Below are 23,599 nucleotides of genomic sequence, written 5' to 3'. Positions count from 1 at the left end.
TAAGTTTGTTTCATTTGATTAGAAAAGGAAGAATAGGGCAAATGGTTAGAGGTTCATCACAAATTTTGACATATTTTAATTTAAAAAAAATTAAAGGGAAGTAATAAATGTCAAAAAGTGGAAATCTGTTCCAAGAGGCATTGGTTTACCCATCCCTGCAAATATTTAAACAGGACTAAGGGGAAGTATTATTGGGATTTAGGCATTAATTATGTGTTCAGACTGAATCTCTCCAAAATAGTTTAAAATTATATTGAATTTTAATTCTACTGAAGCAAAATTTCCTTCAGAGATTTCACTGCATAAAACACAATGTGATGGAATGATTCTTAAGCTTAGCGATATTAGTAAGTAAATAAATTATAGTTAAAAAAATTCACTTTTAAACATTTTCTTCAAAAATTCAGTACGATCTAAGTACATTTTTTGAATATGTAGGTTCTTACTTTTTAAATAGTGATTGGAATTCTGAATCAGTAGTCATGTTGGAACTGACATTTTTCACGAACTTGGATTTTAATTCATATACGTTGAGAATAAAAGATCTTCCTTTACCAGGTTTTTGACATAACACAGGTGAAAAAAAGTTGAAAACATTATAGTGGTTTATACAGAATGTTCTGAAATGTGTTTCAAATATGAAATAGTCTTCAGCTATCAGAGGAATCACTTAAAAGTGATGTATGATTCAAATAATAATTCAAGATCTAATACATCAATGTATTTATTTGCTCAGCAAAACAGTATCACTTATGAAAAGTATAAGAGCATATAACAGAGAAAATGTTGAAATGTAAACATCTAATTTCTTATCATTTGCTTGTTTTGGAAAAATAATTTAAAAATTTAAATGTCCAAATTTTTAAAATTATTTTATAATATATTATATATTAATATAATATATATTATTTTATATTTATATATATTTACTGAGCTACCATAGGTTCAGATATTATACCAGATCTCTCTCATATTACCCTTTCACATATTGCTATGCCTCCCAATCAGTAATAGCTCAGTAAGCAAGAGCTTCAGAAGGTAAGACCCAAACCATGACATTTACCCTCTCAACATATCACAAAGTTACTTAATTATGCTTATTTGAGTTTTCCCCAGTTTCGGACAAAGTCAATTAATGAATTTGATTCCCAATGGATTTTAATTTCATAAACGCTTTTTAGTATTTTGAAACCAAATGAGTTGAGGACCTCATAATTCCCAAGATAGTAACCTGTTTGCTGTCAGAACACACTAGACTGTTTTTGTTTTACATTGCTCCTTTGAATTCACCATTAAGAAATGTATTGATATTTTTTTATACTTCACTCATATTCCATATTCTTTGGTCTAAATGATTTCATTTGAGACAGAGCTTCTTCTTCCTAATGGAAATAATCCTGAACTATGTCACTAATCAAACGCACTTGTCTTGCAGTTAATGACTTATTTTGCAATTATGATGACAAATGTAATACTTCACAATAACCTTTACCCTTTTTTTCCAGCCTTTAAAACCTTTCATCACCCTGACATGGTTCTGAAATGTGGAAACTTATTTGTATTCTCAAAGATATGAATTCAAAGGGCAAGCAGAATTTAGGCTTTGATAAACACTAGTTAGCTGGGGGATAAAAAAGATACTTTCATCTCAAGGAATATTGTACCTTATCAGTTGCCATTAATATTAATGAAATTAGAAGAAATCTGGACCAACTTAGAATTATAAATAATTATGTACATTTCTTTCAATGTTAGGTAGCTAATGAAACAATACTAGAATTACAGAAAGGTAATGTTGTTTTTAAAAATATAAATTTAGAACAAATGCTTTATAATCCCATTCCTTTGTGAAAAATCTATATTATGAAATTTAATTCCTATTAGATGAATGCTAACTATGCAAAACAAAATATCACCCACTTAGACAAGTAAGACAATGGAAACATCTCTCAAAACACATTTACTACCAAAGTTATTGTTTGGTTAAAATAATGCCTTGATAATAGTTTCACTATTACCTTCCTGACTTTCTAAATGTTAAACTCATATTCCACAAAGTTATTTTTCTGTTCTTATCACTAAAAAAACAGTTTGACAACAAAATAAAAGAAATAACAAAATTTATAAAGTATTCTAATTATATCTTCCTATAATTCAATTTTTTTTTAATTTTCTTTATTTTTAATGTTTATTTTTGAGAGAGACAGAGACAGAATGCCAGTGGGTTGGGGCAGAGAGAGAGGGAGACACAGAATCGGAAGCAGGCTCCAGGCTCTGAGCTGTCAGCACAGAGCCCGACGCGGGGCTCAAACTCACGAGCTGTGAGATCATGACCTGAGCCCAAGTCAGACGCTCAACCGACTGAGCCACCAAGGTGCCCCTATAATTCAATTTTCATATCATTAGCCATTTATTTTCAGTTATAAGAAGAAACATCCAATAGTTTTAAAAATGGGCATGAAGTACACATAAATGAAAGGCTGTTGAAAATTTTCCAATAAAGTTTTAAGATTGGGCTGACATTATGAAGTAACTTGGAACTACAGAACTTTCAAGGTAGTCAGTAAATTGAGACAATAGTGATAATGCACTTCTTGGAAATGACAGATAACACAATAAAAATGTAATAATGGGGCGCCTGGGTGGCACAGTCGGTTAAGCATCCGACTTCAGCCAGGTCACTATCTCGCGGTCTGTGAGTTTGAGCCCCGCGTCGGGCTCTGGGCTGATGGCTCGGAGCCTGGAGCCTGTTTCCGATTCTGTGTCTCCCTCTCTCTCTGCCCCTCCCCGTTCATGCTCTGTCTCTCTCTGTCCCAAAAATAAATAAAAACGTTGAAAAAAAAAATTCTAAAAAAAAAAAAATGTAATAATGGATTCCAAAACTAGGTAAAATCCACTGCTGTATAGTTTTATTTAGTGGGTTCTTAAAAATAGGAATCGTTTAGTAAGAAAAGGATTATTGCGGGGGAACAATTTACAACAATCATAGACCTGAGTTTATGTTATAAATTATTTTGTCATAATAGGTAATCATAACACCTTACCTTATTTGATAAAATTTACGTGCAGTTTGGAAAGAAACATTGCATGAAAATATTCCTAATGACTTATTAATTATATTTGGAATTAAGAAATCTCTTAAGAATACCTATAGAATTGAATTCCAGAAAATACAATGTTAAATATTTGTCAATTACCTTTCTTGGATGCTTCAAAACTGTCATAGAGGTTTATCTTCTGGGTGTCATAAGTTAGGGTGGTATTGGGCAACAACGTTCTGTTTCTGTTGATTGTGTTCACAGCAAATCTGAACGCAAGTTCCTCAGCTCCCATTGGGCCAGATTCCACATATTCAAAAATACCACCTGGCGAAAAGAATAATCATGCAGTTTTACAAAAGGGAGAAAATGTGTAACATTTTCTGTAATTTTATATATATGTGCATTTATGGGTGATAAAGTACACATGTTATTTGCTTAAGTACATGGAGTTTGTGCTTACTTTTTTATGAACTTGAATATTTGGGATGTGCCCTTTTAGATAAATCCACACTGTAAAAATTTCTTTGCTATTGCCATCATTATTTAACACAGCTTAAAAATGACTTTGCCTTTTTTCTTCTGGTAATTCCTTCTTTTAGGGCCTAGATATATATAGATCTTGCCTTAAGTATTGAGTATTATCCCTCAAAATTTTGCACACAGTTCCAGAATAATCAATCGTCTATATTGATATAAAGGTATGAAGTTAAGCATCAGGAAAGTTATATTAAATTTGTCTCCATTATCTGAGAAATCAGAAATCATTAGCATAATTTCTATGGCACTTATTGTGTTAAAAGCCCCAAATACAAACTAACTTGCAAATTCTACCATCTTCCTTGCAAGAAAAGAGAAAAAAGCGTCATTTCTGTATTTGTTTTGCTCTAAGTCTTTTTTAGAAGATACTTGGACATTTGTGAAAGATAAATCTCCAAAACAGAGTAAAATCCCTTAATTGGTGAATATCATGGAAGTATATAATTTAGCCCATAAAATGTAGAATACAATTCAAAAACATGTCCTTTCCATTTGTTACCTTTTACCTGTTGTATCTTAGTCCACTTCCCTCATTCTTGTCCCAGCCTTGCTTCTCACTGATATCATCTCTATTCAGTTATGAGTGACCTATGGGAACCTTGCCTCCAACAGAATCTCTTCCTTATTGTTACTTTGGTAAATGGAATGAAAGGGGGAGCATCTGATATTTGACACTGTCCAACCTCTGTCCTTGGGAAAGTAGTACTACTTAAACAATAGAAAGCATTTATCTCTCTTCCTTTCAAATTTCATGCCATGTGCTCTCAGCATAGGCATTCACACATTAAACTCCCTTGGATAAGCCATTTCCACACCTTGCAATTCATACCTCATCAAAAGTCTTCTGACATATGAATGTCAGGTGACTATACTATCAGCAAACTTCCTACTTTAAATTCATAAGAAGACATGGTATGGTAACGATGCCTCTAAATATGAGAAATTAGGACTCAAGAAAATACCACAGTGCTCAGACAAATTTATATTCAGGAAGAATTGGAAAATTTGTTATTTGACACCATACTAGTTTGAAATATTTCTCTTATTCTTTCAGCTAAATTGATGGTATAATTATCAGAGCAGTCAACTTATTATGAAATAGTGCTTTTAGTATATTTAAAATCTTTGGAGACTTATGCTAAGCAGAAGGACAATAAGTATTTACATGCCTAATGGGTGTCAAGAACCAAATCAGATATCTCGTATATATGGAGGAGAATAATGGTATGTGCCTAAATTCTGAAGCCAAAATGGGTTCATATTCTGGTTCTGCCATTTGCTGTCCATTTAAATTTGGGTAGTTGCTTAAATCCTCAGTCTAAATTTCTTCATATCTAAAAAAAAGGATTATAATTAGCACTACTGCATAGAGTTGTTATAAAAATTAAATGCTATCTCATAACAAAACACTTAGATTGTGGTTGCCATAAAGTAAGCACTCTATAAGTGATTAAGGTTTCATTGAATCTTCAAAGTAATCCCAAGTAATATTATTTTAGGAAAGAACTCTTTTGGCCAAAGATCATATAACTATGAAGTTGTAAAGCTAACATTATAATATGTTCATGAAAAAATTAAAAGCCCTTACTTATTCCACTACAAACTAGTTCCAATACAAACTTATTCCACGACAAAAACCTCAAAATTTCATTCAGGTAAAATACACTAAAATTCCTAAAAGGTGAGACATGCTGACTTTAATATAATATGTAATTAGAACTGTAAAATCCTACATATGGAACAGAAAAATAATAGAGCAATTGTAAGACACTTCTTAAAATTAATTAGGAATAAAGAGTCAATTATAGAAATGCAAACCTGAAGTTGTTTCTTAATGGCACAATAAAATGAAAAACCAAATCTTCTACTTTCCTCAGTTCAAATTATAGTTTCTATGTGATATACATACAAAAGAAAAATACAAAAACGGTCAATATTTGATGACAGTGGGTTAAAATGTCCCCATCCTTTATCTCTCTTCAAAATAAATAATTCAAATGTAAGTTTATATATTTGTTAGTGGTTTGAATATTTAAGGAAATCTTTGTAATTCCTTAGGACAACCCATTTTCATCTTAATTAAATAAAATAAACAATTTTTATTGATCCAAAGCCAGAATTTAAAATTTTGCATATAAAAATAAAAAACACCCAGATCATGCAAGCTTTCCAGGCACAATATCTTCTATAACACCTTCCAGCCACGTACTCAAAAAAGAAAGAGACAGAGAGAGAGAGAGATCACTACTTCTTATGTGTGGAGGGCAAGGATGGGCAGGTAGGGTAAAAGAATCTAGTAAAGAGTTACTTTTTAAAAAGTATTTGGTGGGTTCCTCAAACTTATGTAGGAAAAAAAGGGAGCTTTTGTAATTCCGTTTAAAATTTTGGAAAGTTTAATAACATCTAACACAGTAATTGGTCAAAAAAGAAAAGTATAATCACCATATTAGGTGATTAGGTGATTAGGTGATTAGGTATAAGGACATTACTGATAGATATCACTAATTATTCTTGATTAATAAAAGGGAAAATATTTTTAGAAAAATAATGGAGTCACAATGAAGCTTTATTAAGAAAAAAAAATCACATATTAATGTTAAATGTTATATTTAAGTGTAAAATAGAAAGGAAGTCCTGGTAATGTCAGGAAAAAGATAAGAATGTGTACATTATTGACTTTTACTACTATTCTGGGAATTTCAATAAATGCAGTTAGAAATAAAAATACTTATTTTTAAAAAAAATTTTTTTTCAACGTTTATTTATTTTTGGGACAGAGAGAGACAGAGCATGAACGGGGGAGGGGCAGAGAGAGAGGGAGACACAGAATCGGAAACAGGCTCCAGGCTCTGAGCCATCAGCCCAGAGCCTGACGCGGGGCTCGAACTCCCGGACCGCGAGATGGTGACCTGGCTGAAGTCGGAGGTTTAACCGACTGCGCCACCCAAGCGCCCCTGTGGGTGATTATTAATGAATTTTAACTAAACAAGCAAAAATAGTAATATCTTATGAAGTTTGTAATGTATTTAAATTAAAGTGCATGATAATAATAACAAAGTTGAGAAAAAAATAAATAAAATTAAAGAATGTAAATGTTCTAGCAATATTGAGAGAAAGGTAAAGATAATTATTTTGGATTATAGTAAATCAATAATGCATATTTAAATTTCTTAAGATAGAGACTAATATAATGAACTAGTATATGATCAAAACTTTAGTAGATTAAAAGTCACATAATAAAAATATTTCATTTGTCCAAAAAGAATAAGAAAACATAAGTAAAATAAATGGAGAGAAAAACACCAAAAAATTAACAAGATGGTATAAGTGGTAGATCTAAAACAAATGCATCTGTAATTGCATTAAAGGTAAATGGAGTAGATTCACATTTTGAAGTTTAAGATTATCTAACAGGGTAAAAAGGCACAAAACTATAAGCTACCTGCAAGAGAAACAGTAAAAAATAAAGAAAAAGATGGGCAAAGATAGGTTCTAAAACCACATTAGCCAAATAAAAGCTGGTGAAGCTATCTAATGTTACATAAAGTAGACTTGAAGACAAGAAGAGAATAGAGATACAGAGTGCGTATCATAATGATGATAAAGAGGTCAATACACTGGAATGATATAAATCAGACTCGATATACATCTAATAAAAAATACTGACAAAAGAAGAAGGAGTTATAGATCATAGTGGGAAACATTAAAACACCACTCTCAGTAGTGTTAGCAGTTAGTTACTGATAGAGTAAGCAGACAAAAAAAATATTTAAAATTTAGACAATCTAAATATATTTGACTTAACTAACAAAGATGAAACACAGTACCTCAAAATGACAAAATATTTTTTTCTTTTCAAATGTATATTTACCAAAATTGATCATAAGCTGGGTCATATACTAAATCTCAACACACTTAAAAGTACTGAAATAATTCAGAGCATGTTCCCTCACCACAGTGATATTAAACTAGAAATAAATAACAAAAAGATAACTTAGAAATCCCAAGTTCAAAAATTAAAGAATATATGCCTAAGTAATCTATTGGTCAACAATGAAATAAAAGTGGAAATTACAAAATCCTGGAAACAAAATAAAACTGAAAATTTGGCATTCAAAATTTGCCTAATACAACTAAGTACATTCAAAAGAAAATTCAAAAGATTAAAAATCAGTGATCTGAGATTCCATCTCAAATATCTAGAAAAAAACAAACAAAACAAATCCAAAGGAAACAGAAGAAAAAATATAAAGATTAGAGCAGAATTAAATAAAATATATATATATACAATAAACTACACACACATGAAGACAAAATTTGGTTATTTGAAATATTATTAAAACGTATAAAATCTTAACAAGCCTAATCAAGAATAAGAAGATAGAAATTAAAAAAAAATTACACACCATCTCTTAAGGATCATTTTGATGTACAAATCTTAAATAAACTACAGTAAATTGAATCTAGCAATATATAAGATAATCATACATCCAAACCAAGTGGGTATGAAGGTTCCTCTAAAAGTTAAAAATAAAATTACCCTATGATCCAGCAATTGCACTACTAGATATTTACCCAAAGAAAACAAAAATATTCACTCAAAGGGATACATGCACCCTGACATTTATGGAAACATTATCTACACAGCCAAAGTATGGAAACAGTCCAAGTGTCCACTGACTGATGAATGGATAAAGATGTGGTATATGTATGCAATGGAATATTACTCAGCCATAAAAAAGAATGAAATCTTGCCATTTGCAATGACTTGGATGGAGCTAGAGAGTATTAGGCTAAGTGAAATAAGTCAGCCAGAGAAAGACAAATACCATATGATTTCATTCATATGTGAAACGTAAGAAACAAAACAAATGAACAAAGAGAGACTGACACAAATGAAGAAGTAAGAGTCTTAACTACAGAAAACAAATTTATGGTTACCAGAGGGAAGGTGACTGAGGGGATGGGTGAAATAGATGATGAGGATTAAGGAGTGCACATGTGGTGAACACAAGTATTGTGTGGAAGTGTTGAATCACACTATATTGTGCACCTGAAACTAATATTGCACTGTATGTTAGCTAACTGGAATTTGCATAAAAACCTAAAGAGAAAAAAAAAAAAAAAAAACAAGTGGGTTTTATTTTAGGAAATTAAGATGTGCTTAACATTTGAAAATAATTCTATGTAATTTAAAATATTAACATAAAACAGAGAAAACTGAACAATCCTTTAATAGTCATAACAATATCATTGATAAATTTCAACTTCAATGCATGATTAGATACTCTAAGCAATTTAGAAATAGAAGAGACCTTTTGAGCAAGTATGGTGTATCTATAAATAACCTACATCATACATCAGACTTACTGGTATAATTTTGAAATATTTCCCCATAAGACTGGTAATGAAATAAGGGTGCTCACTATGACCATTTTTATTCAGCGTTGAAATGAAAGTCCTATTTAGTTCAATTAATTAGTAATGAAACTAAAAAAAAAAAATTAAAAATTAAAAATAAAAGGTTTGAAAAGGAAGAAATGAAATTATGGTTCTTCTCAGATGAAATGATTGTGAATACAGAAAAATAATACAGATAGGGGCGCCTGGGTGGCTCAGTTGGTTAAGCGTCCGACTTCGGCTCAGGTCATGATCTCGCAGTTTGTGAGTTCAAGCCCCGCATCAGGCTCTGTGCTGACAGTTTGCTCCGAAGCTGGAGGCTGCTCTGGATTCTGTCTCCCTTTCTCTCTGCCCCTCCCCACTCACACTCTGTCTCTGTCTGTCTCAAAAGTAAATAAACATTAAAAAGTATTTTTTAAAGAAAAAAAAAGAATACAGATAATTATTATGATTAAAAGAATGAATTTAGCAAGATGTCATTGGACATAAGATCAATGTATAAAAATAAACGATATTTTTATATATCTACAACAAACCAAAAGGAAAAAATAATTATAAAGAATCATTTTCAATAATAAAGGATATGCAAAATATTGTGGTAAAAGCTATAAAATGTTATTAAGAGAAAATTATATTAAATTTATGAAATATTAAATTTATTTCATATATTAAATTTATGAAATAAAGAACTCAGTGGGGCACCTGCGTGACTCAGTCAGCAAGCATCTTACTCGCGATTTCAGCTCAGGTCATGATCTCACAGTTCGTCAGTTTGAGCCCTGCATCCGGCTCTGCACAGTGCGGAGCCTGCTTGGGATTCTCTATCTCCTTCTCTCTCTGCCTGTGCACACCCTCTCCCACTCTCAAAATAAATAAATAAATAAATAAACTTAAAAAAAAAAAAAAAAACCTCAAGATTTTAAAGGCATTAATTATCCACAAATTTATCTATAGTTTAGTACAATCCCAATCAAAATCACAATAAGACTAAAATACATGTGGGAATGCAAAGGGCCCAAAATAATAAAGCACTCTTAAGAGAAACAAAAACTGGAGGACTTACACTACTGTATTTCAAGAATTGTAATAATTCAGTTATAAATTACTCAATTTTTGTATTAGTATAAAGATAGACTACTAGATAAATAGAACAGAACATAGAATCCATAAAAGCTATACTTTCACCTGTATAGCTGTTGACATATAAGTGATGATTCTATATAGTGCATCAGTGCATAGTGCAAAAGAGTTGTATTTTTAGTAAGTATGTCTGGCTCAGTTTGATAATCACACTTAAAAAAGTCATTTCAAACACATGACTAAATGTGAAAGTTAAACAATACTGTTGTTAAAAGAAAAACAGACTAAGAGAAGGTTTCTTAAAAAAAAAGCAATAACCAAAAGGTAAAAAATATGACATATTAGACTACATTAAAATTAAGAACTTCCCAGTACAAGAAAAAATTTGGAGGATGTGTGCATGTGTGTGTGTGTGTGTGTGTGTGTGTGTGTGTGTGTGTGTAAAACAGAGAATTCATCTCTTTAAAATATTCATAAAAGGAAAATGGCAGTCAAATCAATAGAAGTATGGGTACAGAACTTGAACAAGCACTTTCCTCCCAAAAGGACAATAAACACACAAAAAAGAGTTCAACTTCGTAATAATCTAGACAACAAAAATTAAAATTACAGTTCAAAATAATTTTACATTGACTCAAATGATTAAAATGGAAAAGACAAGCAGTATCAACTGTAGTTGAGAGTGTGGAGCAAGTAGACCTCCCATACATTGCTGGTCTCTCTAGAAGCTGGTACAACTTACTTTGAAAATTGTGCATCAGAGCCTTCTAACATTGAAAATACACAAGACCTGTGACCAAAATTTTACTTCAGGGTATATACCCAACACAAAGGTGCATGCATGTTCATCAAAAACCATATACAAGAATATTCATAGCAGCATGGAATGCATGCATCATTGAATAACTGCATGCTACAATATAAGATGAATCTCATAAACAAAATATTGGGTGGAAGAAGACAAACAAAAGAATACTGCTGTATGGTTTTATTTTTGCAAAACTTCAAAAAATAGTTGTGGGGTGGAATAGGGAGGGTGCATGATGTTCTTTGGAGGTGCTGGTGATGTTCTGTTTTGTTTTTTTTTAACCTAAGTGTTCGGATATATATTTATTAAAGCTTTACTCTATGATTTGTGCACTTTGGTATATATGGATCATCCTTCAATAACATTTTACTTCAAAAAACAACTGCATAAAAGTGCTAAGCCTTATCTAATTTTGATAGCACAAGTAGTTAAAATAAAGGCAATACTGCTGAATGTAACTTGAATATTTGAAAAAAAATCCATAATTGAACACATAAACATGATTAAAGAAATACAAATAAGAAAATATATGTAAGTATATTAACTAATATAAACATAGTATATTAAAAAACAAAGGGTTAGTACCTTCAATATAGAAATAATATTAACAATAAAACACTACAACAGAAAACTTGGCAAAGAAATGAGTAGATAACTTATAAGTATCATATGAAAATAACTAATAGGCATATTAAAATGTTCAAAAATAGGAAAGGAAAGACTAAAACAAACAGAAATTTTACAGATTACATTTGTTAAGGTGTGTGAGAGAAAGCATAGTTGAAGAGAAAAATAAATTGATCTAAACCTTCTTGTAACTTTCTTTAAATCTATCAAGGTGTAAAAATGTAACATGAAGAAAAACGTGGGAGATTTAGATGCAAGGATGTTCACTTTGTTCATAAGAACATAAGAACAAGAACAATATACTTAGAAATGCTCTAAATACCTAATGGTGAAGAATTATTTACATAAATCATGGTACATTTAATTAATAAAATACTATGTAGCTAGCCATTTTAAATTATTCTACAGAAGTCATTTGATGACAAAAACTTTATATAAATAGTTATAATATGTAATCATGCATAACAAAATAAGTGTGGTTTATTTCAGATGATAGGCATTTGATTAATTTTAATTTTCTTCTTTTCTCTTGTCTGTACGTTATAAATTGTTAAGAATGAACCTGCATTAATGTTATATTTTTTTGAAAAAATGAATAAAACATGTTTTAAAATAAAGCTAGACTATTATTAAGCAGTAGCAGAAAACAGGAGGATACTGTGAAATCTCAGGGTGTTTGTTAATGCATTTGTTTCTTTTATGATGAGAAAGACAGCATGTTGATATGATAGGGAGAGAACAATAGAAAGAGAAAGGTAAAACGTAGAAAACAGGGTATTACTGATGAAGCCAGGTGGCTCAGGAGCAAGAGAAGATCAAATCTAAAGGAAATGGTAAACTAAGCCTGGGGAGGACACCTTACTCATCCAAGCAAGAGGCAATTATCTGTGATCTGCTGATGTGAAGATGGGTAGGATACTGAGAGAATATATATTTTATCTATTTTCTTTCTGAAGTAGAAAATAAGAGCCTATAAATTTGATTCTCTGAGGAAGAAATCAGCTATTTTTTTTATTTTAAAAATTGCTAATAAAAAATTGAAAGGCAAAGCATTTTTTCCACCTGTTCATAAACCTACAAAAGAGTAATTGTTCACATGATTTTGAATAGGGCTTTTTCTCTTTGTATAGCCTGAGAAAAATAATACTCATTTTCTACTATGTACCTCCTATAAAAAGTGTTTGCTTCTGGACTTAACTCATTTTATTATAAAGTGTCAGAATTGCATGTAGCATTTCATAAGCATGTGGTACATGAAGACAGAACTGCTACCCTAAGGAGTTCACAAATCATGTTTGGTGGACAAAGTACATCCCAGAGTAATAAAGAACACAGAAGAACTCTATGATCCTAAAGCAGCACCTTCCTAATGTATAATTATGTGCTTTCCTGGGACTTGTGGCAAGATTCACCTGATTTTACATTTTCAAGAATCTAAAGCCCATTTTCTCAGTATCTTCAAATTCCCTATTCTTTATGGGATATAAGCAACACTTCACTGCTTTCTTATACATTGCGTACCTTTGGCTTTTTGAAACAGCAACAACAAAAAAATCACTTAAGATAATCATTCTCACAGCTTTATTTTTGTTTGGTTTAGTTTTGTTTTTTGTTTCTTTTTAATTCAGAAAGAGCCACCACATCTCATGTAACCTCTATATCAAACAATAAAATGTCTGCAAGTTCTGTCTCCAAGCCTATTGTAAAAGTTAATAGTGCTCATCACTCTATAATAGGCCTGATAAAGAAAGAAGAAGAAAAACAGAGGACAACAGCCTTCGTTTCCACAGGTCTGTTTGTCCACCTTATTTTGTAGATATGAAAGAATAAATGGCAAGGAATCCTTTGCTCACACAAAACTCACAAACGCTGAAACTTTCTCCCATCACAGTCCCTAACTCACAAAAAAACAATATTGATCAAGACTTGAAATAAAAGATTTATATTAAGCTAACTGCTGAAGCCTGTCAAATCTTTTCTTTTAGATCTATTTTAACTACTACTGAGGATTGTGTCACTCATAAGGATGTGATGAATGTGCCAACCAACATCACATCTAATTTCTGAGACTGTTCAAATAGGTCTTATCTTAAAGTAGGTAAAGATCAGTGTTTTAGAGATGTTTAATTTCATAAAGAAATCAATGTTATGAATAACATCTGTTATTCTCTCAGAAGATATGCTAGTTTGTTCCATCAACCATTACAATAATCTTATTTTCTATCTAAATAAATACAAAGCATGGTCTCCACATTTTAATTTTGTACAAATCCTTATCCAAAGGATAAAGTCACCATGCTTCTTTGCAAATGTGAAAGGTTATTTTCAAAATGCCCTGGATATTAAATGGCATTAGGGAATCATTTATTTCTTTTTCTCCGCAGGCAAAATAATGATATGGTGGTTATGTAAGAAAAAAACTTTATTCTTAGGAGATTCATGATGAAGTGTTTGGACGTCATAAAAATAAAAATGGAAAATGTTAACAATTATTTAATCAAAGTTTTAAGTATATGACTATGCATGCTATCATCTGAACATTTCTGCATATTTTTAAAGTTCGTAATAAAAGTTTAGGCAGGGGAAGAAAAAGAAGAGGAAAAAGAAAATTCCTATACAGTTTGTTACTACTGCATGTTTTTAACGGATTTCTCAAAAAGACCATTAAATTACTCTGCAAGCATTTATAAAAATACTTACAATGCACTACAATTGTACTATTATTGTAAGAGGAGTCTAAGATGACATAATCAATAAATCATCTAGTCTATCCATCCTTTGGATACTTAGATTGTCTCTACTACTACATTTGGGTCTCCAGGAATGGCAAACTTGCTACTATTTAAAGTTGTCTTTTACTTCCTGGAAGAGCTCTAGCACCAGATTCTTCTACATATTCGCCCATTGTCTGCTTCCCTGAACCTTCTAACCATTTGTTCTGATTAGAATAAATTTAAGCCCAACTTCCATATGGTCATCATCCAGAATTTGAAAACAGATACCTTCTTCTGGCTATATTTTCTTTTTTCCAGGTTAAAACTTTCAAATCTTTTGATTATCACATGAATATTCTGATCCTTTCATTTTTCTAGTTATTTTTCTCTGAAAATACTGCAGTGTATCTACAACTCAATGTTGGTCCACTTTTTAACTATATTCCAATTAGGTTACAGCAAAACAAAACACGATGGGGCTGTCGATTCTCAATGTAGTATAAACAATATAAATAGTAGACTTTTTTTGGAATACAATATCATAGGGTTTATTGATCTTGAACTTTTTGTTAAAAAATTATGTTTCTAACGTACTTTTATTTTTCATACATGTCTCTGAAACATATCATCTATTTATTGTTTGTCTAAATTTCTAATTCAGACTATTTGGATTCCTTTTTTAATGATTTTTAATGTTCATTTATTTTGAGAGAGAAAGAGGTGGGAAGGGCAGAAAGAGGGAGAGAGAGAATCCCAAGCAGACATCACACTGTCAGAACAGAGCCCGATGTGGGGCTCATGAGATCATGACCTGAGACAAAATCAAGAGTCAGACACTCAACCAACTGAGCCACCCAGGTACCCCAAGACTATTTGGATTCTTATCCTATCATCAACTCTTTATTAATATTAGTTTATTCAACATCTAATGCATCAAGGTAAGTTACTAATACTACAAAATGTGAAATGTGTTTCTTTTTCCTTTGCCTTTAGGTCATATTCAGTTTTGTTTCTATGCCTAAGTCAGTGATAAAAATGATGAGCAAGAAAGAGTTAAAGACAAAAATCTGAGATCCTACCCACATGGATACCCCACTGGAGGCTTTTCCTACTATTATACTAACTAATGATCTTCTTAATTATTCTAGCTGACAGTTCCTAGGTCTCCATCACTTCTGCTGGAATATCAATGTATGCCTTCTTACATGCTTGATTAAGTCCAGATATATACTATGTCTTCCATACCGTAATAGCGCATCTTCACTGGATTTTTCAGACTTGCTCGTATCAGGCTTTCTTCTGCAACCAGAGTAATATTTCTAAAATGCAACTTTGATCTTGTCATTTAATTTCTTAAGATCTTTCAGTAACTGCCTACTTTTTAAGCTTAGTTCCATTTACAAAGGTCTTCATAGTCTACCTTCTGCCTCTCTCTCCAGGCTCCTTTCTTACCATTCCCACTTTCCCAGTGGGAACGACCTGCCTTTCTCTGAGTGAACCAGAATCAAATGCCACCATTCCTTCCGAGTGATGTTCCTCTGCCCAGGAACCTAGTTTCTACCTACTTATACACCCACATACATAGATATACATAGACACACACACACACACACACACACACACATTAACACATACATCTGCAATATTAACACATACATCTTTCTCTCCTAATGTATCATCAGCCTTTGGCATAGTCATCTTCTCTGGGAAGATATTCTTCCCTGGCCCAAACCCCAACCTGACTAAGTTGGGTCTTTGATTTGTACTCCCTCAATTCCAGAGCACTTCTAAACATCATAATGTATATTCCTACAATCTGAAGCTTAAGAAAGTTAAATCAGTATAAAACATGTTTAAACTTGAGCTCATTCTAAAGAATAAAAGCTTTTAACAGTTAACATTTATTGAGAGCATACTGTATATCAGGCATTGTGGTAAATATTTTACAAACATTAATAGAAAGTCATCAAAAATGTAATTGAACATTTTCATATTTAAATACATAGATTAATACATAATTAATACATAATTAAATACATTTTCTGTATTTAATGTATTTCCAAGGTCTTAATCTTTTATATTTTAATTCTGAATATAAATCTGACATTTAAGTCATCTACATTGTTAAGTCTAAGAATTGTTTTCCTTCTTTATGCTCCATGGTCTCTAAGGCAGTTTAATTCTTAGGCCAAATAATTTGCTTTACTGAGTCTATTCTGTTCTGCTTCAGCAAGGCATTGGAGCAGGTTCAGCACCCTGAGTATCTTGTTTTAGGTCAGTTACATAGTCAGTCAGTAAGTGATGGATACTGGATTAGAACTCAGGAGACCTCAATCTAGGCCCCATCTTTTAATCACTATCTTCACTTTGTATCTTCAATTTCTGGTTGTTTTCATAGCAACTTTCTTTTTTTCTCAATGGTAAGCCCTTTGAAAAAGATTCTTAGGGGCGCCTGGGTGGCTCAGTCGGTTAAGCGGCTGACTTCGGCTCAGGTCATAATCTCGCGGTCCATGAGTTCGAGTCCCGCGTCGGGCTCTGTGCTGACAGCTCAGAGCCCGGAGCCTGTTTCAGATTCTGTGTCTCCTTCTCTCGGACCCTCCCTCGTTCATGCCCTGTCTCTCTCTGTCTCAAAAATAAATAAACGTTAAAAAAAAATTAAAAAAAAAAAGAAAAAGATTCTTAGACTTTTATACCCATATGAAGTATGACTATAACATTCTGAAGCTCATTATGTGTGAATTTGATGGATGCCATCCTAGTATATGTATATGCAGCTAGAAAATCACATGTGCATATGGACCTAATTGATACACCATGAAAAAATGAATTAGTAGGTCACCGCTCCCCAAAAAGAGGATTGTGTGGGAAGCACATAGTGTAAGGCAGGAATTTTCCAAGAAGAAAAGTGGTGACCCGTCTCTACTGCATACTGACAGATACCTCCTACTCTCCCCACTTGCTTTTGATTCTCCTCAGCCACAAAGCAACAGGTATTCCTATTGTATTGAATTCACTGCCTCCAGTATTTTGAGCCACATTTCTACTAACAAAAATGTTCTTTACTCTAATATTACTAAGTATCATCCAAACATAAAAATTAGCAGCTTTGTCAATATTTCAAGTAAACTAAAAACTATACAAACATGTGGCCAATGAAAATTTTGTCTGCAGAATGTCCTGGAATTTTTTGAAGTTCTAGCACTGTGCAATTCTTCAACTATAGAAGGTATGAAAGCTAATCTTGCATAACTCCTCCTCCATCTATCATACTCCATTCAACTCAAACTTGTACTGGGCATTTGGAAAAAGGAAGCTGCTGATGCAGTCTAGAATAAAGAATATCTGTTAGAAGGCATTATGTAAACCAAAATCAAGTTGCAGGAAATGTCATAGTCCCACTAGACAAAGATTAGCTGTGCTCAGGCATGTAAATGTGCTTTCTTATTGTAAAAACAAAAAAGCATTTAACTTTACAAACTTCCTACTGTTTCCAACATATTTTTTCCCAGTGGATGGGAAATAGGTGCTGATTTTTCCTTCTACAAACAGATCCTTGAAATCAAAGAGAGGACTATGGTGTTACACATTCAAATATTACTTTTAAAGCAGATGCACTGCATACTGCGAAGAAAATTGGGAAATGGGTACTTAAATGTTAGCAATTTAAGACCTAGAAGGAATGCATACTGATTGGGAAGGCAGATGCTTGAATAATATCAAGATATAAATAGTGCAGATCAAACTGAGATAACAGGGAAGGCAGCCACATGAATAATCACCATATAAACAGTATAAATAACACCAACTATTTGAGGGCCAAGAGCACACACTTTAATTATATTGATTTTTTAAAAAATAGGTCAGCTAAATAAAAAGGAGGCAAAAGTGACTGAATGAATAAGTCCTTTCACAATCTAGACCTCCGTTATTTCTTCTGCAAAATGTAGGGAATGGGTGAAATGATCTTGAAGATCAGAGATTCAGAAAATATTCATGATTCTAAGACTAATTAAGAACTGCAAAGTAAATTGGGGCGCATCAATGATTCTGTAAGAATTTAAAACCTGATTGAATTCCATTCTTTTGCAAATATGGCATTCTCCTTAGCATCCTAATGTTCAGTTCCAATTTTTTTTTAAGTAGGCCTCATGCCCAGTGCGGAGCCCAAGGTGGGGCTTGAACTCAATACTGTGATATCAAGACCTGAGCTGAGATCAAGAGTCGGATACTTAACCAACTGAGTCACCCAGGCACCCCTCCAAAAAATTATACTGATTTGAGAAATCATGTGTCCAAATACCATTGAGCTCAATCAATTAAAATTAGATGCAAATATGTTTTGAGTTTGCAAAGAGCTTTGCAAAGATGTTAGGAGGGTAAATTAGAGACATTAAAATAAACTTTCTTAAGTTTTAATCCAGAAAGAGTAATAAAAAGATGGTTAGAAAATTGATATTTTAAGAAAGAAATCAGAAATCAATTTAATAGTAATAGTGAAATCCATAAAACAGCCTAAATGTGTAATTTGATATCACATACAACAGAATTTACATTACTTATTTGGACTATTACTTCAAGAAAGTCTTTTAATTCCCTCTCACATAATTAGTTTGCAGAGTTTCCTTTAAAAAATCTTCTTACTTCTATTAGTTGGACTATAAACTATTAAATAGGAGCCATGTATTCTTGTGTGTTTATTACTTTGTTTTAACTAAGGAGATAAAGAGAAATAAAGAAAATATTTAGTTTCACTTTTTAGGCAACGTTTCTTAAAATCCTTAAAAATATTTTTGCCGTTTTTAAAAATTGCAGTATCAATCAGACGTAACACACTTCAAGATTGCTGAAAAGATTAGCATTTGTGTGACCACTGATAGCACTTCATCATCTCCTCAGCAAAGTCCACCTCTCTACAAACTCCCTAGACAGATTTCATGCCTCTCATTGGAAACACTTTTTCATTTCTCTTTCTTGGTACCTCTAACAGCATCCACTGGCATAATCTATTATTACCATGGGTGGTTCCTCTGAAAACTCTTTGAGGACAGGGATGATAACTTATCATTTCTGACTTGTCAGACTTCATTCGGTGCCTGGCATATAGAGTGTGTTTAATAAATGGGAAGGGAATGTGATAGTGTTGTAAGCATTAATATAAAATAAATGGAAGGAAGTTAGAATCATATTTATATATCAATATAATATAAAACAAATATTGTAGGAACTGATAATTGCCATTATCTATTTTTCTTTTCCCAAGCAACTAAGAGAATCATGTGGATCAGACTGTGTCCCTTCCTTCATGTTTTTCTTCACAGCAATCCAGAAAGCCCAAATTATTTGATAAAGCCCTTTGTACATTTTAAAGTTTTAGAAGTTATTTTTTATAATTAAAACTGTCTGTAAAATAGGGACTTCATCTTTAGGGCTAATAAGAATTTATTTAAAATTTCCTACTCCTCAGAAACAGTTTTAGCATTCAATAATGGGTATTATTTCCTGAGAAATTTCAAAACTAAAAGAATCCAAGCAGATGTGAAAAGAAAATATTGTAGAAAATTGTCGTGAAAAATGTAAATACATAAGTAAAGTATTAAAGTTAATAACTTTCCTCTCCCAAACATCTAATTCAAAAAAAAGCATGTGGAAATTTTAAATGCAGCTAATGTGGCTAAGTCAGTAGAGATCTAATACAGAAATAATGTACACATATGCGAATGTTCATGCAACACTGATATGCACCTATAAAGACTCATACATAAGCAAGATCTAAAGGAAATTTAACCAAGTAGTTAATCCACAAAGTCAGGGAGAAAAAATATAATGGCCTGATACTGTGAAACAAAGCAATAGGTCACTGACAAAAATGTTTACACTGACTCTACGTAGACACAGCCTAAATGAGTCTATCTTATAGTCAAATGAAATGACCCAGTTGTAGATTATGGGGTTTTAGGTGGTGAGTCAACACACACAGACATATACATACACATGCACACACACTCAATAGATTTTCACTTAAAACTAACACTACCCTGGGCTCCTGGGTGGCTCAGTCAGTTACGTGTCTGACTTCAGCTCAGGTCATGATCTCACGGCTCAGCCCATGGGTTCAAGCCCCACATCAGGCTCTGTGCTGACAGCGGAGAGCCTGAGGCCTGCTTCAGATTCTGTATCTCTCTCTCTCTCTCTACCCCTCCCCCACTCACTCTCTCTCTTTCTCTCTCTCAAAAATAAACATTTAAGAAAACTAAAAATAAGTAAATAAAACTGATACTACTCATAAAGAGTTCCTGAGAGTGAACTGTGGGTCTATAATCAAGCTTAAAAAAAAATGCTCCTAAAATTCATTAGTTGGAATAACTAGCTTGTAAACTCTTGTGAATTTTCTCCATGTTGAATTCACAGCTTTTAGCTGAGTGTCTATCATTACATAGATATTGAAGAATTAGACAAATTATACTAAAAATTATGCATGTTTAAATACATTTGCAGCAGTACTATTTTTAATAATGAAACAAACTAGAAACAGTCTAAATGTATTACCACCTGTGGTTGGTTCTATAAGCATTGTAAACCACTGGAACAGTGTGCAACTATTAAAATAGTTGGTTAGATGTACATTCATTACCATGTAAAAATGCTCAAAATATACAGCTAATGAAATACCAAGTCAAAATCAGCATGTTTTTAAGAGACAATATTGTGTAGTAGGGAAGAATAAGTTCTCTGTTGTTGAATCACTATACTGTACATCTGAAGTTAATACAACACTGGGTGTCAACTAACAGAAATTAAAATAAAAATTTTAAATTAAAAACAATAAGGTTCTGAAGTCAGCCTGCTTGAGTTCATAGTCCACTTCAGCATTTATGCTAAGTGGCCTTAAGCAAATAACTTAATTTCTTTATACCTCAGTTTCCTATTGGAAAAAATACCACGTTGTTTGTATTACCAACTATCAACTTCATAGGATTGTTGTGAAGGTTAAATGAAAGAGTAAATTAAAATTCTTAGAATAATAATACTATCTCAATAAAAATTAGTTATTCCATGTTGGTTATCTCTAAATATTTACTTACAGATATATACATATAAAATAAATATACATATATAGATATATGCCTGAAAGGATACATATAAAAGTATGAATGGAAGATAGTTATGAATAATTGAATTATAGGTTATTGCTATTTTCTAAACTTTTTGAAATAAAGAGATTTTTATATATCTGAGATACCTTTATAGGCAGAAAACAATTTTTGATGATGGAGTAATTTGGGACAAAACATTATACAATTTTAGATTCTTAGGATAGGACAGAACCCAACCAAAAATAAGAATATTTTCAATCTTAGGAAAATATACAAATATAGATTCAGCAAACTCAGCTCATCATTATAGAAATGAACTACTTTAGTTTGAGAATCCCATTTGTTTACTTTAGCTTTTATTGACCTTGCTTGAGGAGACTGGTCCAAAAAAATATTGCTAAAACTGCTGCTGAAGAGTTTACTGCTTATGTTTTCTTCTAGGAGCTTTATTGTTTCAGGTCTCATATTCAAGTTTTTAATCCATTTTGATTTGATTTGTATATATGGTATAAGATAGTTTTCTAGTTTCATTCTTTTGCATGTAGCTGTCTAGTTTTCCCAAAATCATTTATCAAAGAGACCATCTTTTTCTTGTTGCATATTCTTGTCTCCTTTGTTATAGATTAATTGATTATATGTGTGTGGGTTTATTTCTGAGCTTTCTATTCTGTTCTATGATCTATATGTCAGCTTTCATGCCAGTACCATACTATTTTGATTTTTATATCTTTGTAATATAGTTTGAAATCAGGAAAAATGACACCTCCAGCTTTGTTCTTCTTTCTCAAGATGGCTTTGGCCATTTGGGGTCTTTAATAGCCCCACACAAATTTTAGAATAATATGTGGAGAAAAGGGAACCCTTGTACACTGTTGGTGTGTATATAATTTAGTGTAGCCACTATAGAAAACAGTATGGTAATTCCTCAAATACTTAAACATAGAAGTACCATACAATCTAGCAATTCCACTTCTCGGTACTTAGCCAAAGAAAACAAAAACCACCAATTAGAAGAGATACATGCATCCCTATATCCTTTTGCAGCATTATTTACAATAACCCAAAATTGGAAGCAACCTAAATGTCCACTGATAGATGAATAAAGAAGATGTGATAGCACTGTGTGGTATTTATACACACACACAATAGTATATTTCTCAGCCATAAAAAAATAATGAAATTGCCATTTGTGACAACATAGATGGACCTAGGGGATATTATGCTAAGTGAAATAAGTCAGACAGAGAAAGATAAATATCATACGATTTCACTTACATGTGTAATCTAAAAAATGAAACTGATGAACAAATAAAGCAAAAGAAACACTCATAGATACAAGAAACAAACTTCTTGTTATCAAAAGAGGGGAGGGGGTTGGGGGGGCAGGTATAATAAATAAAGGAGATTAAGAAGTACTAACTTAAAGTCATAAAATAAATAAGTCACAGGGATGTAATTTACAGCACAAGGAATATAGTCAATAATATTGGAATAACTTGGGTGGCAGATGTTAACTAGACATCACGAGGATCACCATACATTTATAAAAAAAATACTGAATCACCATGATGTACATCTGAAACTAATAGAATATTGTATGTAAATTATACTTCAATTGAAAGAAGAAAGAAATGAACTACTTCACCTGTACATAATAATGATCTTAAAAGTTGAGCAACAACAAAGAAAATGACCTGGTTTAAGAGAAGTGATTCGGATCAGGCAGAGATAATGCCGCTTTAGCAACTCCTATATCCCCCAGAAGACCACTTTTCAATATTTGTTGAGTATGTGAGTAATTTGGTTAAAATTTTCTTCCAAGTCTCAGATGTGCTAAGCAATTCAAAATCAAAATCCTTGCTGTTTAAACTAGAAACCAATTGTAAGTTGAGTGAAAAAATATATATTTAAAAATCAATGAATACATAAAGAGTACTTTTTAAATTTTTTTTTTCAACGTTTTATTTATTTTTGGGACAGAGAGAGACAGAGCATGAACGGGGGAGGGGCAGAGAGAGAGGGAGACACAGAATCGGAAACAGGCTCCAGGCTCTAGGCTCTGAGCCATCAGCCCAGAGCCTGACGCGGGGCTCGAACTCACGGACTGCGAGATCGTGACCTGGCTGAACTCGGACGCTTAACCGACTGCGCCACCCAGGCGCCCCAAGAGTACTTTTAAAATAATATGTAAAAATGTCTTCTGCTTGTAGCCAAGCTGAGAATGGGGAAGGCAACTGATAATTCTCCTGAGATTGGCTATCATGATGCAGTGAAGATGGTTTTCAAGAAAACAGAAGA

The 23,599-nt window shown here is 32.4% G+C and overlaps 1 protein-coding gene across 6 annotated transcripts in view; it reads right to left on the bottom strand.

Moving 5' to 3' along the window:
• The window catches only part of GRIK2 (glutamate ionotropic receptor kainate type subunit 2), a 670,394-nt gene that overhangs the window by 418,128 nt on the left and 228,667 nt on the right, over nucleotides 1-23,599 (bottom strand). For all 6 annotated transcript variants that reach the window (XM_086707502.1, XM_086707501.1, XM_086707504.1 and 3 more), the window contains exon 3: nucleotides 3,198-3,365. In XM_086707502.1, coding sequence (XP_086563628.1) covers nucleotides 3,198-3,365 — 168 coding nt within the window. The remainder of the gene's footprint in view (nucleotides 1-3,197; nucleotides 3,366-23,599) is intronic.

The sequence above is a fragment of the Puma concolor genome, chromosome B2 (assembly GCF_028749965.1).
Source record: "Puma concolor isolate L17-30 chromosome B2, mPumCon1.1.hap2, whole genome shotgun sequence".
NCBI lineage: Eukaryota > Metazoa > Chordata > Mammalia > Carnivora > Felidae > Puma > Puma concolor.
The sequence above is the reverse complement of the archived record's forward strand: the minus strand, read 5'-3'. Positions and strand labels throughout refer to the sequence as shown.